This window comes from Stegastes partitus, unplaced genomic scaffold (assembly GCF_000690725.1).
Source record: "Stegastes partitus isolate 25-593 unplaced genomic scaffold, Stegastes_partitus-1.0.2 Scaffold1829, whole genome shotgun sequence".
In the NCBI taxonomy this organism is placed as follows: domain Eukaryota; kingdom Metazoa; phylum Chordata; class Actinopteri; family Pomacentridae; genus Stegastes; species Stegastes partitus.
In genome coordinates this window covers 103,768-123,780 of record NW_007579560.1, presented here as the reverse complement: position 1 = coordinate 123,780, position 20,013 = coordinate 103,768, and the positions used below count along the sequence as shown (strand labels likewise).

Here is a 20,013-nt window from a genome sequence, read left to right as displayed (position 1 = left end):
TATTTTTCCATGAATCTCTTCTCATCACATCTTGTATTGTCTTGGACAGTGTATCAGTCATATAAACCAGAAACTTCCACTTAAGTTCAGGGCAAAACGGATGAGCTCTAATGGCTACAAACATAAGAACAAAAACTACTAATCTTACCAAGTAACAGTATTTTGGACAACAGAACGTTGTTGAGTAATGAAATGCCATGTTAAAACTAGATACCACAAAAGTCAGACATTTTCAAAAGTCTGCAGCTCATTTTGATACAGATATATTCCCTTAGCTCAGAATAATCTGCTTCGTAGACTCAGTTTAGAATATCATGAGTGTTTATGTGTTGTAGTACATTTATAACTATGTTTATAGCAAAACACGCAGCCCGTCCATGCAGTTCACATGCTCATTCATTTTCTCAACATTTCAGCAGCTCGTTCTGTCACATGTGAAGAGATCTGGTGTTTGGCGCTTACCATCCAACAGGTCCCGGATCTTGTCTAAGTAGATTTCAAAATATGAAACCTGTGAACAGAAGAAGGACCTCATTATCAGAAGATCCAGTCGATAGATCAAACTAAACAATCAAAATACACACTGAGGGGTTGCCGTGATCCCTGCAAAACACGTTATTACGCAAACTTAAAAAAATGAAAAAAAACACACACAAAGAACAAAGATGCAACTAAGTCCCGGTTATCACTGACAAAGAAAAACTCCACAAAGATCCACAGAACATCAGAAGCACATGTGTCAAGGTGTGTCGAGGGTGTTTTTACAGATTCTTTGCGCAAATTATTTAATCTATATATTCACACCTACCTTGCCGATATCTCAAAACTTATATTCCATAGAGACAAAACAAGTTTTATACTCATATTTTCCAACAAGCCCAACAGCATGTGCTGCAACAGCAGGAAAAGATGAGGCGGAACTTTATTAATCCAGAAGGGAATTTCTTGAGTAGAGCTCAAATAAGGTGTGTCAGCTGGGAAATATGACAGAGCGGTACAAAATGACATGCTGCTTATCAGTCTCCTCCATCGCTTATACTGACTCACGCAAAAAACGCAAAGTAATAGCAAACAAGGAAGTAATAGTTAAACAGAAAGCATGTAGCCTGCTTCCAGGACTCACACTTTGAGTTTGAAATATGGATCACCAGTCTTAAATATCAGAGGACTGTGCCTCTCCAGCCACTGCAGCTCTCTGCTTCATAACTAGCGGCAGGACAGTCCAACATCTTGCCCCCTCTACTTACTTTGATATGAAACTCCAGGTTTTCGTCCATGGAATAGATGTAGTTGAAGATGTCTTGCACTATCCTGGGGATGATGCCCATTGCATCTGTGTCATGGAGATTCCCCTGCAAACCGGCAAGCAAATGAATTTCAATCAAAAACAAGATGAACCCCAATTAAAAATAAATCACTTTTCTAAAGTCGTTCTTACCTCCATGGTGTGTGTTTTGCCAGATGACGTCTGCCCATATGCAAAAATTGTTCCATTGTATCCCTCCAGAACATCTGTAAGACACCATTTAGAACTTAGTAAAGCGAGGATTTAAAGGGTTTTGGAATGTATTTTATGATTTATAAAATACTGAACAGATGTCTTTTTTCATTTTCTGCATAAACAAAACAAACAACAGTGAGAGCTGACCTTTTACAATCTTTTGAGCGCAGGCGTTGTACACTTGTTCTTGTGTTGTATTTGACTGAAACACTCTGTCAAACATGTACGGTTTACCCTGCAGTAGAGAAAAGAAGAAGAGTTAGTGACAGATGACACATCGAAATAAATCCCATTATCTTGTAACCTCATTTTAAATAATCTGTAATATGTCTTGTAAACAGATTTGTGTGTAATACTTTCTTTCACCAACTGACTCACACAACTGTGATTTACATTGTACTGAGTTCAACACAGAGAATCTAACGCGTTTGTTGAGGAACGTTATCTGGCAGTAATTATGTGTTATGCCTGTTAGCTTCGTTAAGGGTAGTTTGTTGTCATTTATAGCGTGAATATGTCAAAAAAAGAAATCAAAGAAAATCCATACGCAGTCCCTACAAAACCACCGAGCATTTCACCTCAACTTTGTCGAGATTTTAAAGCTGTGTTTTACTGATGGGCATTTTTAAGCCACATTTGCCTTTATTTGATGACAAACAATAGTGAGACGTGAGGAAATAAGGGTATCCAGAAGGGATGACATACAACAGACATCCCCTGCCAGGTTCAGACTCTGGAACATTGTGTTACATGATCACGTTTGCCAACATGACATTCCAATCAGTCACAACTTTATGTTCTCAATCTAATTCAACCTCCACTTGCTGCACTGCAGTTTGCATCTAAGTATCATTCACCTGACAAGGGTTCTATCCCACGTGAACTCTTTTCCTGCAATCTCCCTAAAGTTGAAAGTTTACATTTAAAGTGTAGCTGACTGTCCTGTAGGCTAGTCAAAACTTCAAAGCACAACTCCAGTGAGACACCAATCAATAGCTGGATTTAAGATGGAAACCGCAGGGTATTAAATGTGATGCTACAGGCAAATCCGAGGTTCAACTGAGATAGCACGTTGTCTTTGGAGGTTTGTAGTCCCAGTTGAATCATCTCATCTCCAGCCTTATGGGTGGGGTTCTAGCACTGATGTGTTAAGACTTTAAGAACAGAACAGCCCCATTAATGCTACCCCAGGTTACAAAACAGATGTGCCTTAGCAGTATAGCTTAGTTATATTTAGATTCAGCGTTGACACCTGTGTAGGTAAGGACAAGTTGAGAATGTTGACAAGCAGCTGGTGTCACCTTGAAGGCGCCACTGACAAAAGCTCGCTAGTTTGGGGCCAGTAATACGCGTCAACACGTTCTAATTCAAGGTCAAACCACAAGCATGTCATCGTCTGGCATTAAAGCTGCAGCACGTTTACCAGTACAAAAATTATTCTGACTTCTACAGCTGAGATGTCCTCAATTTGCACCGTGGCTCATAATCCCGCCTGACAGACGGTCACATCCAAAGTACAGCTCTGCAACACCGACCGGCAACATCTTAAGACATTTGTAATTCACTCCAGAGAGCCACATCCTGGCAATTAACCCTGTCCAGAACAAGAGCACCGAGCCACTATCAGGACTGCCAGACGCTGTCAGCAAACAATGGCGCAGCCCGAGTTTAAAGTCCTCATTGTTGCTGCTGCTACTGGCCTCGTTACCTACACTTGTGCCTAATGGGATTAGTGGCTGAAATTGTAATTACAGTGAAATGTATTGTTAGAGCATTCATAAGTGCTCTGTCATGTTCCTCCCGTCCTGATGGCTTTGTTATGATATTGCCCAGGGAATGCTATTCAGGAGAGACCGCAACACACCATCACAGTCAGGTTCTTCTGCATTAGCCACATGGTTCTTGTTGTATTATGCATGAAATCCAACTGAACCTGTGGTGTGGTGTTCCATTATTTTTCAATTTGGGTTTTGTTTTACTGCCTGATACACATAAAGCAGGGAAAGAAGGTGTTGATTGTTTGTTGTTTACTTGTTTAAATATGGCAGGAGTACTTTAACTTATCTCTCTAATCCTTTTCTTTCCTGTTAGCTCTCACGCACTTCCACCACTATCTAAAAGTAGCTCAGTGCTGTTCTTGTGGGGCGTCCCAGCCTAATGTATGGAAATAGGAAATGTGACAGCAAAGCAAAGGGAAGAATGATCTGATCCATTTGTGTACAACTGACAGAGAGGCAATGGGCTCATGAATAATTCACCTGCTGCACACTCACACCACGCTGGCAAAGCTAGCTTGGCAAACTGAGCTAGTTACGACACCCACACCGCCTCATCTGGAAACTTCATCTCACTCCCTTTTCGGCAAAAGACTGGCAGGGCTTTAAAGTGAACCACCGCTGAGTAAGGGAATATCGCACAAATATGTGACCCTCCGATACAGTTGCACTGGTGAAGCTACTTGTCGGATGTCTGCACAACAGGCATTGTGGTCAGCTTCACCACTGGCTGAGTGATGGAGCGCTGGCGCTTCAGCCACAGCACAGGGTCCACCACGCCCTAGATTGTTTCAAATGAGATGAAAAATATGAGCCAAGTGAGTCAGTCACCCTGGCTAAGAGCATCAGCAAAACAAAGTACATCACCATAATAATTACCCTCCCCACCCGGAGAGATTGCCCAGTGCCCGTCCAAATGCCTGCTCTGATTGGTTGAACAGCTGGTAACCAGGAGAGAAAACACAGGAGGATTACCCAGGAGCCCTGCGCTGCTGCTGCTGCTGCTGCTGCTTATGGGTATTGTAAGTGCTGTGCTTCTCAAAGCTGATGCACCAGCAGAGGAGCATCTGACTTGCAACACTTGCCTCTCTCACAATCTGCACTGGTATTTTGGCACTATGACTGGCACTCTGCACTGGGCAGGGCCACATCACGCCTTAGGGGTACAGACAGTACGTTTGCTATTTGCTAAAGGCCTGAAGTCAGTGTCAGCAAAACTATTCAAGAAGTCACCACAGCTATAACGGGCTTCTCTGTTTTGCAAGACAGAAAATGAATAGTCCTGTTGTGCTCTTAAATTCACCACCTAAATTGGTAGTTTCACTCAAAAGAGGACGTGATTCATATCCAGTCAGCCAAAACTTGCAAATTCATGAATGGAATTTAAGATAGCCTTTTATTGCCTTGTAAACGCTCTTAAGGCTGTATTTCCAAGGGTGAGCATATTACGAGACACCAAAGTCCACCAAGAGAAAGATAGCTCGTTGCTAAGGAAAACTAATGTTTAACCATTTTATTTCAGCGCTGCCTTTTGCACATTTAGCAAGTACAAACCTGACATGTCAGCCTTCCTTTCATGCTTTTAAGATTCTTAATGACAACAGTCATATTGAATATGAAAAGACTAACATATTTCCTTTCGTGTATGATGTTCAATCCTGCCATGGGGATATGGTGCAGAGGCATGCGATGGCATGACCCCAGGTTGAGGAAATCGTGTCTTATTAAAGACATAGTCTATAGGCCTATGATGACAAAGCATCAGGTACAAATCATTTGCAAACAGACCTCAGGGCAAATTCTTTGTTGATTCAGTAAAGTGAAGGCAACATGGCACTGCATGAATAAAGGCATTTCCTTCTTTTGTCATAGGGAAAATTGTGCCCTTGCCATAACCATTATCAAGTGCTGGAGGGGTCTGTATAACCGGAGGACTAATTAAACTAAACACAACTTCAGTCTGGTCCCAAAATAAACATCCCAATGAAAAGAAAACCCTTTCCTTAAAACTGTGATTATGTAGTTGAACTGCTAAGTGTCCAGTCACTGAAGGCCAACAGAACACAGCTGGCCTGCATATAGATCCACACTTCCACTCCCTGTTTCATTATTTTATTATGAACACTGTCTATGTTTTCTGATCCTTTATGGAATCATATTTTATTTCCATTTAATATCCAATCCTGTGACTAACTTCAGCATGGTCCGCAGAAGGGTTGGTTATGTAGCCAGCTGGTCAGTTAGCTAATGTTAGCTTTAATTAAGCTACAGTATTAAAACTAGCCAGCTAGCCAAGGCCGGCTAATCTGTCAACTACCAGCTGGCCTAGCCTGCTAGCCAACAGTCTGTTAGCCACTACCAAATCAAAGCTGGCTTACGCTTTATGCTGACGCAAACTGTTCATAATTAATAGCTTTATAGTTACAGAGGTACAGCTAGTTAATATTTAATGTCGTGATAATAATGCAGCGACCAGGGAGCAGGTTATGGAGGCAGGCGGAGGCGACATTTTAACCTGTGCCAGCCGATGTATTTGTGGCTTTGTTGAATGACAGCTCGCTAGCCATGACAGGGCAACTGCGAATAGTGGCATTTTCGTGCAGCAGCAATTGGCGTGGCTCTCTGAAATGTTAAATTAAAATCCACGACCGCTGCCCTCGAAGTGAATAAAAGAATAAGTAATTAGATAAATGCGATTAAGTGTTCGGTGGCGCCACAAGTTGGCCGCAGCTGAGGGCCAGCGGAACAACGCCACGGTGAACAGGTCAGCCCTGCTAACGTTAGCTAACAAGCTAAGGTGCTAACTCCCGTAGCTAGAAGACAATCAAAAATGGCGTACGGCTCACTGTGCCGGAGGGCTCTGTCAAAGAGGGAGCCGCACAAAACAACTCACCGCGATTACGACGGTGTCTTCCCCTTGAAACTTGGGAATGTATCTGTCGCCTCTGGTCACCTCGGAGCTGTTCAGGGGCCTAAAACGGCACATCACTTTGATGGTGCACTCCGCCGGGTCGGCCATCTTCCACGGTTTACGAATGGAAATTCACCGATAAAAATTAAAGTATATCCTGGATCCCAGGGGCGGCCGCGGGGGGCGAAAAGGGAGGCCGAGCCCCTCTGTCCCAATCTCAGGTTCTGGGAAAGGGCGATTATCCGTCGGGCATTCAACAAAAATCCTTGTTTTGCTCTCAATCACTTCCCCCTCCTGTTAGGAAGCCATGACACCGGTGGATCAGCGGCTGGCCACCTCACCCCTCCTGCTGCTGTGGATGTGGATCACCATGACGTCAGCCCGGCGCTCCCTCCACCGTGTTATTGTAACCAAACCTCACTGATCAGGACACAACACACACACACACACACACACACACACACACACACACAACACACAAAGCACCACCTGACAGAGGTATATGAACATGGTCCACATTTCTAATTAACTCATATATTTGCATTTCTGGAAAGTTACCCAACTGTCTGCACTTTCCCCGACTGCTCAGGGAATTATTGCCCCTTGCTGCACAAGTGTTGTTGTATAAAGTATCAAATGATAAAACAATGATAACATGTTAAGGCATCAATAACAATACATCATTGCACCTTATAAAAAAGACAGAAAGCTCCCCTCCTCCTGAGCAGACATACAAAAAACAGCACAAAGCACCACCTATGACACACAGGAAATACCAAAGTGGTGCACAGTGATAGTTTTCCTCATATATATTTGCATTGGTAGAAAATACATATATTCTACTATTTGCACGTCTATGCTTCTTTATTGCTCTTCTGCATCGTTTCAGATTAAAGTATTGTGCTGTACTGTTTAAAGTATTGTGTTGTCTAAAGCAGTTAATATTCAAACGGTGAATGTTAATTCATTATTAATAATAATCTATAATTATACATTATGAAGGGCTAGAGCAGTTTCTGTCCTCATTCTGTGATTGTAGCTAAACATTCAGCTAATCAGCTCACATCAGTACAAAACACAAAGCACCTTAAAATAAAATGGGATACATTTCTAATTTATGCTCGTAAATGCATCGCTGGAAAGTACATTTAGTCAATGAGAAGCACTTTTCTGCAGCTCTCTTCTTCTAATGTATCAATCCAAAGGACAGGATTGTACTGTACTGTATAAAGTATTGTGTAAAGTAACCAACACTGAAATGATTGCATGTTAATGGATCAATAATTGGAAGGAAATATTAAAATGGTGCACATTTACAGTTTATGAATATATATTTCCATTTGCTAAACACTTTTTCTGCATCCTAATCCTTCTGTTGCATCATTGCAAAGGAAAATATTGTACTAGGTATAAAGCAGTTAACATTAAAGTGATGATTACGGGCGCCCCAGTAGCTTGCAAGCAGGCGATCCACGTATAGGGGCTAAAGTCCCCGATGCAGCGGCTATGAATTAAGTCCAACCTATGGCTGATTTGCTACATGTCCTTCCCCACTCTTCTCCCCACCTTTCATGTCTCTTTTAAACTGACCTCTGTAATAAAGGCAAAACACCCCCCAAAAAAAACATTACAAATGATGATTACATATTATTATCAACAATTATCAATAATAATTGCACTCTATATAAGGACAGAGCAGCTCCTTCCTCACTGTTTTGTTGTAAAAATCCTATATTATTATGCAGCAGGCTTTCATTTGCATTTGAAACAAAATTAACTTGAACTTCTACACACAAACTAAAAAAAAAAAAAAAAAAAGGTTCATGCTTTTTAACCTCTGTTACCTTATAGACCTGTTTACACTTTAATAAATACAAATACATGAGGTGGACACAATTGAAACTCATGAAATAATTCCGACATAAGATTACAGGGTTTTTGAAGATTAAACATGTTGCATTAAATTACAGGAAAATGTTTCTTAAATTAAACAACATACAAGTAATTTTTTATTTTTTGCAATTATAAAAGCTGCTTCTGAATAAAACTGCTTCAATGAAACTCTGGAGAAACCGCGACAATCGATCATGTTGCACAGTGTGAGAGACACGTTTATCTACTGCGCTTTAAGGGAAATATTAGGAACACTGGTGCTATTGTTAAACTCCGCAAGAGGACATAACTGTAACGGTGTGACTCAGCTGTCTTTAAGACTGTGTGCTGTGGAAGCTGCAGCTGTGAGGTCTCCTCCAAAATAAAAAAAATGCATCATGTCTGACCTCACTCAACAGATGCCATAATGGAGCAAAAGCCACAGCGAACCACGAGCTGCTGGACACTCCCTGAAACACTGAGGGATATCCTTTTTCATGTTTGCTAATCCAAATACCAGTTCGACTGGCCCACTTGTGTGTTGGAAAGGGTGTGGTGCTGCTGCTGTATGAGCTAATGCTGTACAGTGTGAATATCACGGAGCAACAAGTCCCCAAAGACCACATTGTCTAGTGTTCCTCGACTGTGGGAATGGTAGAATAAAAGGAAGGGCTTTTCAGTCATATGACCTTTCATTTCATCCTCCTTTATACATTCTGCTGTTGTTTTTAGACAGAGAAAGAAAAAACTATTTATAATCCTGAGCTACATATTTATTGGAGACCCCCCTCCACCCCTACCAGCCCAACTGTGTGGCAAAGAGCTCAGCATCCTACTAAGCCTATTAGTTGACAGCTGTGTCTTAGTTATTACAGTCATGTTGCGTGTAGATTTACTTTCATTGTAAAAGCATTAGGCTGCAGGCATAAATGTGTTCATAAGTGAAGGCTTAAAAGGACAATTTCATCTCTGTGTCATTAACTTCACCTCTACAACACTTTAAGGGAAATTATGCATTATTTAAAGTGTGAAAACAAAAGTTTGCAAGCGTTTTCATATCGTCAACAAAAGCCCTCAAGGGATGAAAGCAACAATCACTGAGTTGGTCAGAGGAGGAATAAGAACTCAACCTTTTGCTTTAGTAAAAGTGAAAATATCACTGTGTAGAAATACTCTGTTGTAGGCAACAGTCACACGTTCCAGATCTTATGTAAGTACACAGGAATTTGCATTAAAATATACTTTGAAATTAAGTAGTATTTGGTACTTTGGTACTTGCTTTCAGAATAATCTAGTTATTGATGTTTTATTTAGGTGTCACTTTTTGTTGTCACTGGCTTTAATTCACATTAATCTGTGGTCAAATCTACAATCAGAATTTATGGATTATATTTGTACCAATTTAGATCTACAGAGATGATGAACGGTCAGTCTAACAAAGTTTCAGAGGTTCTCCACAGGGATGGAGAACCTGTAACAAAGACAACCATCTTCATCATGGCTTCAGCTGTCTGACCATTGTGGTAGCGCAGCTTAGCAAAAGTCATTCATTGCAAAATACACAAAAACCTCCCTGAGACTCTAATGATTCTTTGGTCTGATGAGTCACAAAACAGAACCGTTTGGGCAGAACCCAGAGGCACTGTGACTGTTGAAAACCTCTGCTCAACATGTGGCCAGTACCTGATGGAAAGCCTGGTGGCGGCAGCATCATGCTAACGGGGTTTCTTCACAGCAGGTCAGGGAGTTCGGTCAGAACTCATAGAAAGTTGAATGCAGCAAAAACAATGACCCAAAACAAACAGCTAAGACAACACTGGAGTGGCTTCAGGTCAAGTCTCTCCCTGAGTGTTGCAGACAAAGGCCACAAATAAACAGACATCTGCGGAAAGACCTGAAGATGGCAGCTTATATATGCTTCTCATCCAATCTGATGAAGATTGACAGGATCTGCCAGGAAGAATTTGACAAACTGATCAGATCCAGGGGTGCAAAACCTGTAGAGAATTAAGACTCAAAGCTGTAACTGCTGCCAAAAAGGGCTTTTTACAAAACACAGAATTAAGGATCTGAAAACTTCTGAGAGATTTCTGTTTTTTTTTAAGACTGATGACAAAACTGCCAATTTTACCCATTTCAAATTAAGGCTGCTGCGCAAAACTTGCAAAAAAACTGAAGTATCCGAGTACTCTCTGAAGCAGGATCCAGTCTCTTTGCTTGTTTATGCTGTAGCAGTTATAACCAGTGCTGTAAATCACAATTTATATGAATATACAGAAAATTTTTAAAGCAGTTTAGTTGTGTTTTGCAATAAAATGCAATCCAAGTGAAAGCTGGTGCATCCTACCTCTGAGGATGTGGTAAACTAAGAGTAAGATTTTCTTCTTCACAGTGGACCTACAATAATCCCGTCAACCTCCCACATTTATCACAGCAAAAGCACATTTTCAGTTTTCAATGTTTATTGATTGAGTAGGACATGCTTTCACAGCTGGTAACAGTAAACAGTAAAATATAGGTTGATGCCCATTGTTGAGGTCCATTTAAGAGCTGCTTTGTTTTATTTGTTACAGTGATGTGATGTGTTTCAGATGAGAGTCAGTTGCAGTAAAACGTCTTTACAACATGTCTGCAGCAGTGCTTTATGTTCGTCAGTGTCCATCGCCGTCTTCTGTTATTTCTTTTGGAAAAATCCCATAATGGAAGCTTGTTTAGTTCCTTTATTTGCATTCGCTGAAGATTTCTTCTGACTTTTCTTCTCGTCCTCTTTGCTGCTTGATGGTGCTTTTGCTTTAACGGGATCTCTTGGAGCTTGTTTGGTGGGTTGGAAATCATCCTCTGTTTCAGAGTAAGATTCACTCTCGTAGCCTTTTTCTGTGACTGTGGAAAGAAATAAACTGGAGTAACTAAAAGTAAAAAAAAACATACTGTGGATCTGAATGTAAAAGATTTGTACAATTCTGCAGTTTTCTGCAACTTTTTAATCAAGAGTTTGGGGATAAACTGTGCTGTATGTGCACTGAACTGCATTATAATAAAAGGGCATTACATCAAAACCCATTTATGCACACGAGGAACAAAACCAGAAGCACCTTTAAATATAATTAAATACAACAGAGGCACAAATTCCAGACACCAAAAGTACAACACAACTGAGCTGAAATGAACACTGGACTATTACTCCATTAATTCACTGTTTAGTCCATGAAGTAAGTACCCTTTAAAGCAACAAGTGTCAGTAGATTTACAGGTTACACTTGTTTGGATGAATCTGACAGGACAGTGTAAACCTTGGGTCATAATGCATAACATCTATCATTAGTGGCAGCCTTTGCGATGTGCTAATTGCACGGTTTTCAACTTAAAATCCATGAATCCTTTCGCTAAACTAAAGTCACAACCCCAAACTGAATCATCGCTTTTAACAGAAAACAATATTCAAAGACCTTCTATGTAGTAAATCATCTTTTTGTAAATATTTGACAGGACTGTGTTTTAAAATCAGCAGCAAAGCTGTCAAGACACAAAATACGAAGTCGAATGAAGGGTTTGTCATACCGATGCATCCTTCCTCGTCCACGAAGGTACGAGACTTCAGGACTCGTCTCCTCTTTCTTATCTTCCCTTCAGAATTCATCTGCTGTAATATAATAAAAAAAACAAGTGTTTAGTGTTAAACACAAGTGGTCGACTGATGTCAGCACATCAATAGTGAATGCCGATATTGAGAGAGCAGAGTGGCGGATGGCTCAGACATAATGCCCGTATCATGTTTTTTTTTTCTTTGCATTTGATGCAATGATTTAATAATCATAAATTAGACACACAATTGTTGCACACCTGCACTCTGTCTGCACTAATTTAAATTTATCAACAAATAAATGTCCACATGTAATCACAAACTATGTGAAAAAAACAAACGCATGAAGGAAAAATATAGTTTAAGTGCACTTAGCAACAGCGTTTATCATCAGACAGCAGCATCTCCTCCTGCTGGTTTAGTCAACATACTGATGTTACAGTAAGTTTATTGTAAAACTCTGTTGTGCACATGACTGTGTGGATTCATCTTTGCTTCTGTATCACAGCTCATCTAATGACATTAAATCTCTTTGGACAGCAGCTACTTTGAATCGTGACATACGCTTGCTCAACCCAAGCAGATCAAACATATACTTAGCATGAGATCCACTAGCTTAGCAGATAGCAGTGACTTCTGTTGTTACATTCTTCCTCTGCCTCTTTAAGCGAGGACATTTGTGATAAATATAGTCATGAAAAAAAGAAAATATAAGCTGCTAGTTGACCCAGTGCAGGCCCTGTTAGCTGATTGAATTTAATTAGTCTGAATTATTGATCTATCACTATTAACTGTAAAATCCAAAAATATCAAAGAATATGAAGGGAATGCATCACTTTGATATTTCCCCCACCTGCCTTACAGTTATTATATGAAAACTATAATGTTGAAAACTTACATATGACTGTTTAACAGCCTCCACCTCTTTTTTAGGACTTGGTGATGCTTCTCTTGTTTCCATCTGTGGCGGTGAATCTGGAATAACTGGACAAACGAACAAATATTAGTTTCATAAAATTACTTTTAAAATGGACCTTGAAATGTCCTACTTTCCTCATTCCTTCTGTTGTCCAAGGACTTGAATATTCTGGATTTATAACAACGAAAAACTACGACTGATTCTTAAAAAACAGACGGACCAGCAACACTAAACAACCATAACCACTTTTCATTCTCATTTCAGAGTTTTTCATTCATTGTCAAATCTATGTTCGTTTTTTCTGTCTTAATTTGTTCATTAACAAAATGACTAGAAATAAAAAAGCATAAATAAATAAGTACCATCTTCATCACTGCTGTCTGGTTCAGGTAACTTAATCCTTCGCCTCTTTTTCTTCTCCATTTTCTCCTCCTCGCTGTCAGAATCTTCAATCCGCTTGTTTTTGCTTCAATAGATGAGAAAAAAAGATTTTGTTCAAATAAATTTAAAGCCAAAATTCACAGCAAAGGTCTTTGTTAAAGCCTGAACAATTTCTTCACATTTATAGACAAGAAATGTCGCATTCTGTGTTTTCATCCAAAAAAAAAAGTACAAAATCGTGACTGCTTGATTATTTGAAAGTGAAATTTTTAGCTAATTTCTCACAGATTTCCCACATTACTATGAACACACCTCCTGGAGTCTTTCTTAGTGTTTTTATGTGACTCCGCTGCAGCAGCGTCTGGTTTTTCCTCTGGTTGTGGACTCTGACGTTGCTGCTCTGCTGTGGACGATGACGGAGCTGCTTCCTCCTCTTTCATGGTTTTTTCAGGTTTCTCTGAAGAAAAGAGGAAGAACGACTTGTTGGAAAAGAGAGACAACAGTCACCATATTTGGTCTATGCACAGTGTTATGGCTTGTGATTTTTTTTGTAACTGTCTCATGTCACATTTCTTTAAGGCCACCTCAACAAATGAGGACACCTTAAAAAACAAAAAACTGTCAATATGCTACAACTATGTTCATTTCTACACCTCACTGGAAAGAAAAACGTTAAAGTAACAGGATCCAATGGGTCGACAAAGAAGCCACATTTAAAGAAAGTCTGCAACTCCTGACAGCAGAATTACTAGACAGATGGAAAGACGTCCGATAGAGAGTCAGAGTCTGTCTTAACACAACATAAAGTTACGAATATGGCAAGTTTTCCACTGTGGCTTCACCCACTCTACTAAATAATACAGAGGGGGAGATGAAACGCTTCCTACAGCAGCAAGAACAAAAGAAAACTACACTGGTGAACCCAAAAACGTGTTCCTCGACAACACTTTTACTGGCAATCTTCACATTCAGTTCAAATTAGTTCAGTTAAAGAGAAAACAATAGACAAATAAAAACATTAAGAATAATCTAAGCAGTTACATTTAAAAAAAATAAAACAATAATGAAAAAAAACATACCAAGGAAAACAAGGACAGCTGCAGGTAAATCAAGATGAAATTAAAGAACTAAATTCCCCTCGGGACAAAAGTACACCAAGCTTTAAAGTGATCTGCGTCTTATTCTAGGTTGTACTCGCACAGCGAGCAAAACTGGATTTTGCAAGCTCTGTAAAAACAGCTGGCACCTGTAGTGTGATCCAATCATGTGAGAGCGTTTGGTAAGAGACCACATCAAAACACAGCAGTAAAGTGATGCAATGGGGGTAAAAAAAAAACACAAAAAACAGTAAGGGCCTTAGAAAGAAATAAAACCTGTTCTCTATCAGGCCTGACAAAGAAGCAGAGCCATCTGACCTCAGCTTACAGCTCATAGTGGTGACTACTGTAATTAACACTGATATCACCGGTAATAAACCTGAATGCCGAGTGATAAACAACATCCCATGACTTAGGATTTGCAGCAGAGTGTAGCTGAACACACACAAGTCCAAAGTCAAGTTCTGTATAATGCCATCTTCACCAAATATGGTTTAAAACTGAAGCGATGCTATAAAGTAGTCATTACACAGTTTGATGGTCTTAAAGTGAACCTTCAAAATTCAAATAGGCCTCGTATTTCTTTTTGAAACAGCAGTTTTTTCCCAAAGATGCAGAAAAAACACAACGTACAGAAGCAAAAACCAAACAGCAGCAGTCTGTGACCTCAATATATTCTTAAGCATCACTGGAAATCTTACTGACTTGCTGTTTGATTTCCAAAGAAGTTCATCATTGGATTGACTTTGGCGGCTGGTTTGCTTTTGGGGGCATCAACCTGAAACACAAAACACAATCATAAACATCTACAGCGAACTTTCTACGACTCTGCTGTTAACAAAAAGGACGCAAAGTTGTACCGCTGGTGAGTCTTCCTTCTGCTCAGACTTTGTCTCTTTGCCGCTGTCCTGATTTTTAGGCGTAGATTTATTTGCAAACATTCCCATGATGCCTTTTGGCGGCTTGGCGGAAGGTTTGGATGTCAGACTGCCGTTTCCGTTCACGGCAGGCTTTTTGTTTTCAGGTTCTGGTGAAGGAGCTCGATGCGTTTCCCTCGCCTGCTGCAGCTCCAGAGAAGACATGGGCACTGCACTGGCACAGCGGATCGCACTGTATCTGCAAACCGAGTGAAAGGAAATACTCAACATCCCAACAGAAAGCTCAGGTTTCTGAACTCCCATGAGCAGATTTCCCAGCCTGTCCCGATCAGCGTCCACTTCCAATCACAACATACCTGCTGCAGCTCTTCAGATTGTCTTTCACAGCGTCGTAGTCAACGCTGTAGAGAGGACCACTGTCTTTCAGTAAAGCTTTCTGGACGCTGTAGATGTGGACGCTGACTATCAAGCTCATCTTGGCTTTGACATCTGCAAGAGAAAACAGCAAAGGTTACACACGGCTGTGTCTAAACAAAATAAACTCAAGATTACAAGAGTATAGTGTTTATTAATGGTGACTCCCAAATGAATTTGTTTGAAGACTAGAGCCTGAAAGCAGCGGCAACAACTACCCAACAATGATGAGAAGCTGCAGAGAAAATACTGCATGTTACTGTGCAAAATAATATTTACACACCTTCCAACTGCTCCTCTCTGACAATTGACACCTTGTGACTCTGAAGAGCAAACACAACGGCAATTGAAATAAATCAAAACTGCAGCCTTGTGCATCGAATAAAGATGTAGACAACGCCTGAGCGGGTCTCACCGTTAGACCTTTGTCCACACACTTCCCCGACACGAGATAGGTGGCGTGGAGCTGAGCTGAACTTTCCTTCCTCTTGTGATCCAGGTAATGGAAGAGCATTCTGAAATCAAGACATGTTTTATATGTGTTGAAGTGATATGACACTGTGTTGCCCTGAACTTGATTTGGGAATACACAATATTACTGCCAAAATCAGAGTTGCAATAATTTGGCAAATAAGCAAAACACATGAAATGAATTGGAAATGAATTTGATTTCATAAGCAAAAACGTCAAATATTTTGTTATTCTCCACCAAAGTTGGAATTTGATGTTTCTTTGTGTCGTATATGACAGTAAAGTGATTAGATTTGATTTTGGGTTTGTTGATTAGACAAAAAAAAAAAAAACACGCATTCTGAAGCTGTCACTGTGAACATTTTTTGATACTTTTCTTTTTTAAACAAAATGATTAAATCAAGAATACAGTCATTAGTTGCTTATTCCTACATGTTGACATAAGGCCACTGAGAAGCAGCCAGCGCACCGTGTTACACCACAGAGCGTCCTACCACATCTGGTTTCGCCTCAGGCAGCCTTAAGGCAGTGCATCAAACAAACGTGTAATATTTTCTGCCCTCAGTAGTATTATGAAACGCCAAATTGACATTAAAATATACCTCTAGTCATATTAGCAGATATTAAGCAATATGATATTTGGGTAAAGTTGTTGTATGGCTGCTTTGAGTCAAGACTAAATTAAAGGATTTTTGTATTTTTAAGTTTGCCACTGTGCCGACAGTAATGGAATACGTTCAAGAAAAATATATTTATGTACATTTCTTATTCATACTTTTCGAACGATGTCCTTACATTTTCTGCACTGTCCCTTTTACTGCTGTAAATCCCATGCAACGGTATTAATACAGGTTTGTCTTATCCTATGATGATGCAGTGATTATAATCAATACGAACTACACAACGTGGTGTGGGTCGCTCTCAGGAGAAATCTTTGCTTTGCTCCCATTTCTGCACATTTTTATGCCAAAAGCCCGAAGCCGTACAAGACCACTTACTGTTTTGCTGTGTTGACATGGACTCCGAGAGTGAGGCTCAGCCATTTATAGGTCACCTGGTCAACAAAATTTGTGTTTAGATCCACATTTTGATTGTCACAGAAAGTAGACAACGCATATACGTATCTCTATATTAAACAGAGTTGCACACACCAACACACACACACACAATCACATGCAAAGCCACCTTAACGTAATTATGTACACCTTCATGTTCCACCTCTGCCTTCTGCTATGTATTTATGCTTCCATGTCCTGTCCTAGATTTTGCAATTTAAAAAAAACAAACATATAACTATAACAAAATAATACTACGCTTTTCTACCGCTGGTTATTTATAGAAAGTCAGTCAACTAAAAAAAGGTTTAATTTTTTTGCCGGGATAATTCCCTTTTCCTTATGATATCCATAAAGTAATGAACATCAAACACCTTCTGCCGCTTGTTGTTGTTTTATTGCAACTGCTGGCGGTTACATGCAGCAACTGAAACTATTCAGCTGTGAAAAACCGGATTTTGTTCAATTTACATGCTATTTGCTACAATACTCATAAGCCGATTACACTAAAAGATCCAGACAAATGGGTATTTTTAATGTTATACAACTTTATGAAAATTATTCGCTGTGAAAGCAAGAAAGACTTAAACGAGCAGTTTTTTGAACGCAGTTCAACCGCTAAAACATGTCGAGGCTAACCCGCGTTACAAACCGCCATTAGCTCGACCAGAAAAACCTCAAAACACGATGGCACGTCGTGTATCAAAAGCAAACGTACTATTTTGTTGTGGTCGTTGACGAATTCGTCAATATTATCCAGATAAAGCTCGTCCATTGTGTTTGATTTTGCTCGGACGGAGACGTCTTCGTTCACAAATTCAACTGCGCGGGAAGGCCGTTTATTTACTTCCTGATAGAGGTCACGTGTGTGCCGGTACTTCCGGTAGAGTGAGCGGCTGCAGGGCGCCCTCTGCAGGACAACACGGGCTGCAGCCTTCAAAATACACAAACACTGAAGATCGCTCGGAGATCAGCGCAGGAAAAAGCGTTCATGTACTTTAATGAAGTAAAAGCACTGACACAGCAAAGCAAAAATACTTCATCACAAGTAAAAATCCTACATCAAGTTGTTTACATTGCTCAGGTGAATAATTGTCACATTCCTGCACATTGTAAATATTTCTATTACTGTTTAATAAATTAAACATACTTTGGATTTGCAACACTGCACTTTCTTTGGACTTAAAACACTTTACAAAACTGTTTTGTCCTCCTATGCAAAATCTCTGCTTCTCAGTGTTCACGTAACATCAAGTCAAATTGCTCATATGTGAAAACCTACTTGGAAATGAAGCTAATTATGATTTTCATACATGGAAAAATCTAAGTAAAATTCCTAAACATTTGCAGCAAAATGTATTTGAAGTGTTGAAGTGAAAGATTATTAAAATGATTAACAGAAGAAGACAGAAGAAAACTGAAGATCTGATGCACCAGTCTGTCGTCAGTTTCTCGACTTTTTCTTCTAATCTTTGATTGTTATTGAAACCATGGAGAACCCCTATGATGAACACATTTTTGTAAGACACTAGAAGCCAAAAAGGTTGAAGACCAATTGTTTGATCTTTAAAAAAAAACTTATTTAAAAGCTTTTTATTTTATATATATTATATATCCACTGCATTCATCAGATGAATGTAGTGAAGAGGAAAGTACAATATTTAGCCCCAATATGTAATAGAGTGGAAGTATAAAGAAGCAAAAAGGAAACACTCAAGTACAAGTTTGAGTTATTTGTGCTTTATTCAGGTACCATACTTGTGCAAATGTACTTAGTTACTGTGCGCCAATGTAAACCTAATTCCCCATATTGAATAGTATGTTTACAAAGGTCACACTGACTCTCACTGCAAGACTGTTACTTGCACTTAATTTGAACTGATTATTCAGGAAACGTACCAGCTGTCTCTGTTTACTGAGAATTAGCACCAAATTACATTTACAGGAAAATTCACCAAAATTATATCACTAAACGAAACATTCACATCTTTTACTCAAGAAACAGTGTTTATATCACACTCAGAAGCAGAAATCAAGAATTGTAAATGTTATTTAGGAAAAAGTATGCAATTAGGAATTTTTTTAGTTTTTTTTTTTTTTGCTTTTTGGATTATTCTATATGCTATTATATTGTCTGCTATACAAACTACAAATGCACTTTGTTCATAAATTCCTAAAAACATTAACAAATTCCCATCACACTTACAAGGAGAATATCCTGCTTTTCCAACTAACAGTTCAAATATTACAACATTTAATAATAAGTAAATGTGACGGAAGCAATTAGAATGAAAACAACAAAAAAAATTGCTGAAACCATGAAATGTTAGCACAAAAAATTGGTCTACAAGAGAGGAAGTTTCTCTATAGTATTTACAAGCACATCATATCAATTTTATGAAAAAAAAAAGGAAATCATAAAGAAACTAACCACCATTTAAATGCAGTGGAGCAGAAGCAAAGAGCTTCATGAAACATATAGTACCTCAGATCTGTGACATTCAATTGGGTAGCACTGAAAACCTCTACGAGTAAAGATCTACAGTCAAACCAGGACAAATAAATCATTATGATGGAGTTTTATCAAGGTTTGGGAATCTTCACATCATTTTATTTCCCTGCACAGGAAGGTTTATTTTTGTACTGAAGGAAAAGTTAATCCATCGCTACGTTGAAAACGATGCTGGATCTTGTAAAGAGAAAGTGCCGTCTGTGAATTCAGCCGCAAGACAGAAAGATTGTAAAATGGTTCTTGGATAACAAGCACTGCTTTGAATGTGGTTTAAATGGAGACACCAACAGGCCAGAGGATGGATGTGGGTTAGAAACTGAGAAAAAGAGGCTCGTTTCTGAAGAATCAGCAGGAGAACAGCAGCATCAGAACACACAGGAGGAGAGTGAGGACGCTGCAGGAGTCTCATGGAAGGAGATAATGATAAAGGACAGCAGAAGAGCTATGGACAGAAAAATACCATAAAAATCCAAACTAGCCTGCATTGGTATGTTTTTTTTAACATCTCTATCCTGCCAAAATAAAAGCCTTTTATTTTTTTAAACCCACTTTGAGTGGCTGGATCTGGACTTTGATGCTGTTTTGAATGAAAAATACTTTATTTATCCCAGAAGGGAAATTCAATTTTACAGTCAGTAAACATTTTG

The 20,013-nt window shown here is 39.4% G+C and overlaps 2 protein-coding genes across 2 annotated transcripts; both read right to left on the bottom strand.

The window, feature by feature from the left end:
* Positions 1–432: 432 nt before the first annotated feature.
* Positions 433–6,527, bottom strand: LOC103372803 (kinesin heavy chain isoform 5C-like; the record flags this gene model as incomplete). The annotated part of the gene is made up of 5 exons (XM_008302537.1): positions 6,170–6,527; positions 1,649–1,736; positions 1,439–1,512; positions 1,248–1,352; positions 433–511 (listed from the first exon to the last, which is right to left on the bottom strand). Coding segments are annotated over exons 1-5 (472 nt in total), but the record flags the coding sequence as incomplete, so codon positions are not given.
* Positions 6,528–10,503: 3,976 nt separating this feature from the next.
* Positions 10,504–17,701, bottom strand: LOC103372802 (DNA polymerase delta subunit 3-like). Its single transcript, XM_008302536.1, is given in 14 exon segments — positions 10,504–10,939; positions 11,618–11,699; positions 12,538–12,623; positions 12,921–13,024; positions 13,252–13,396; positions 14,742–14,814; positions 14,897–15,043; positions 15,046–15,093; positions 15,095–15,152; positions 15,271–15,403; positions 15,612–15,651; positions 15,744–15,843; positions 16,798–16,853; positions 17,573–17,701. Coding segments are annotated over 14 exon segments (1,335 nt in total). The 5' UTR covers positions 17,630–17,701; the 3' UTR covers positions 10,504–10,733.
* Positions 17,702–20,013: the final 2,312 nt, after the last annotated feature.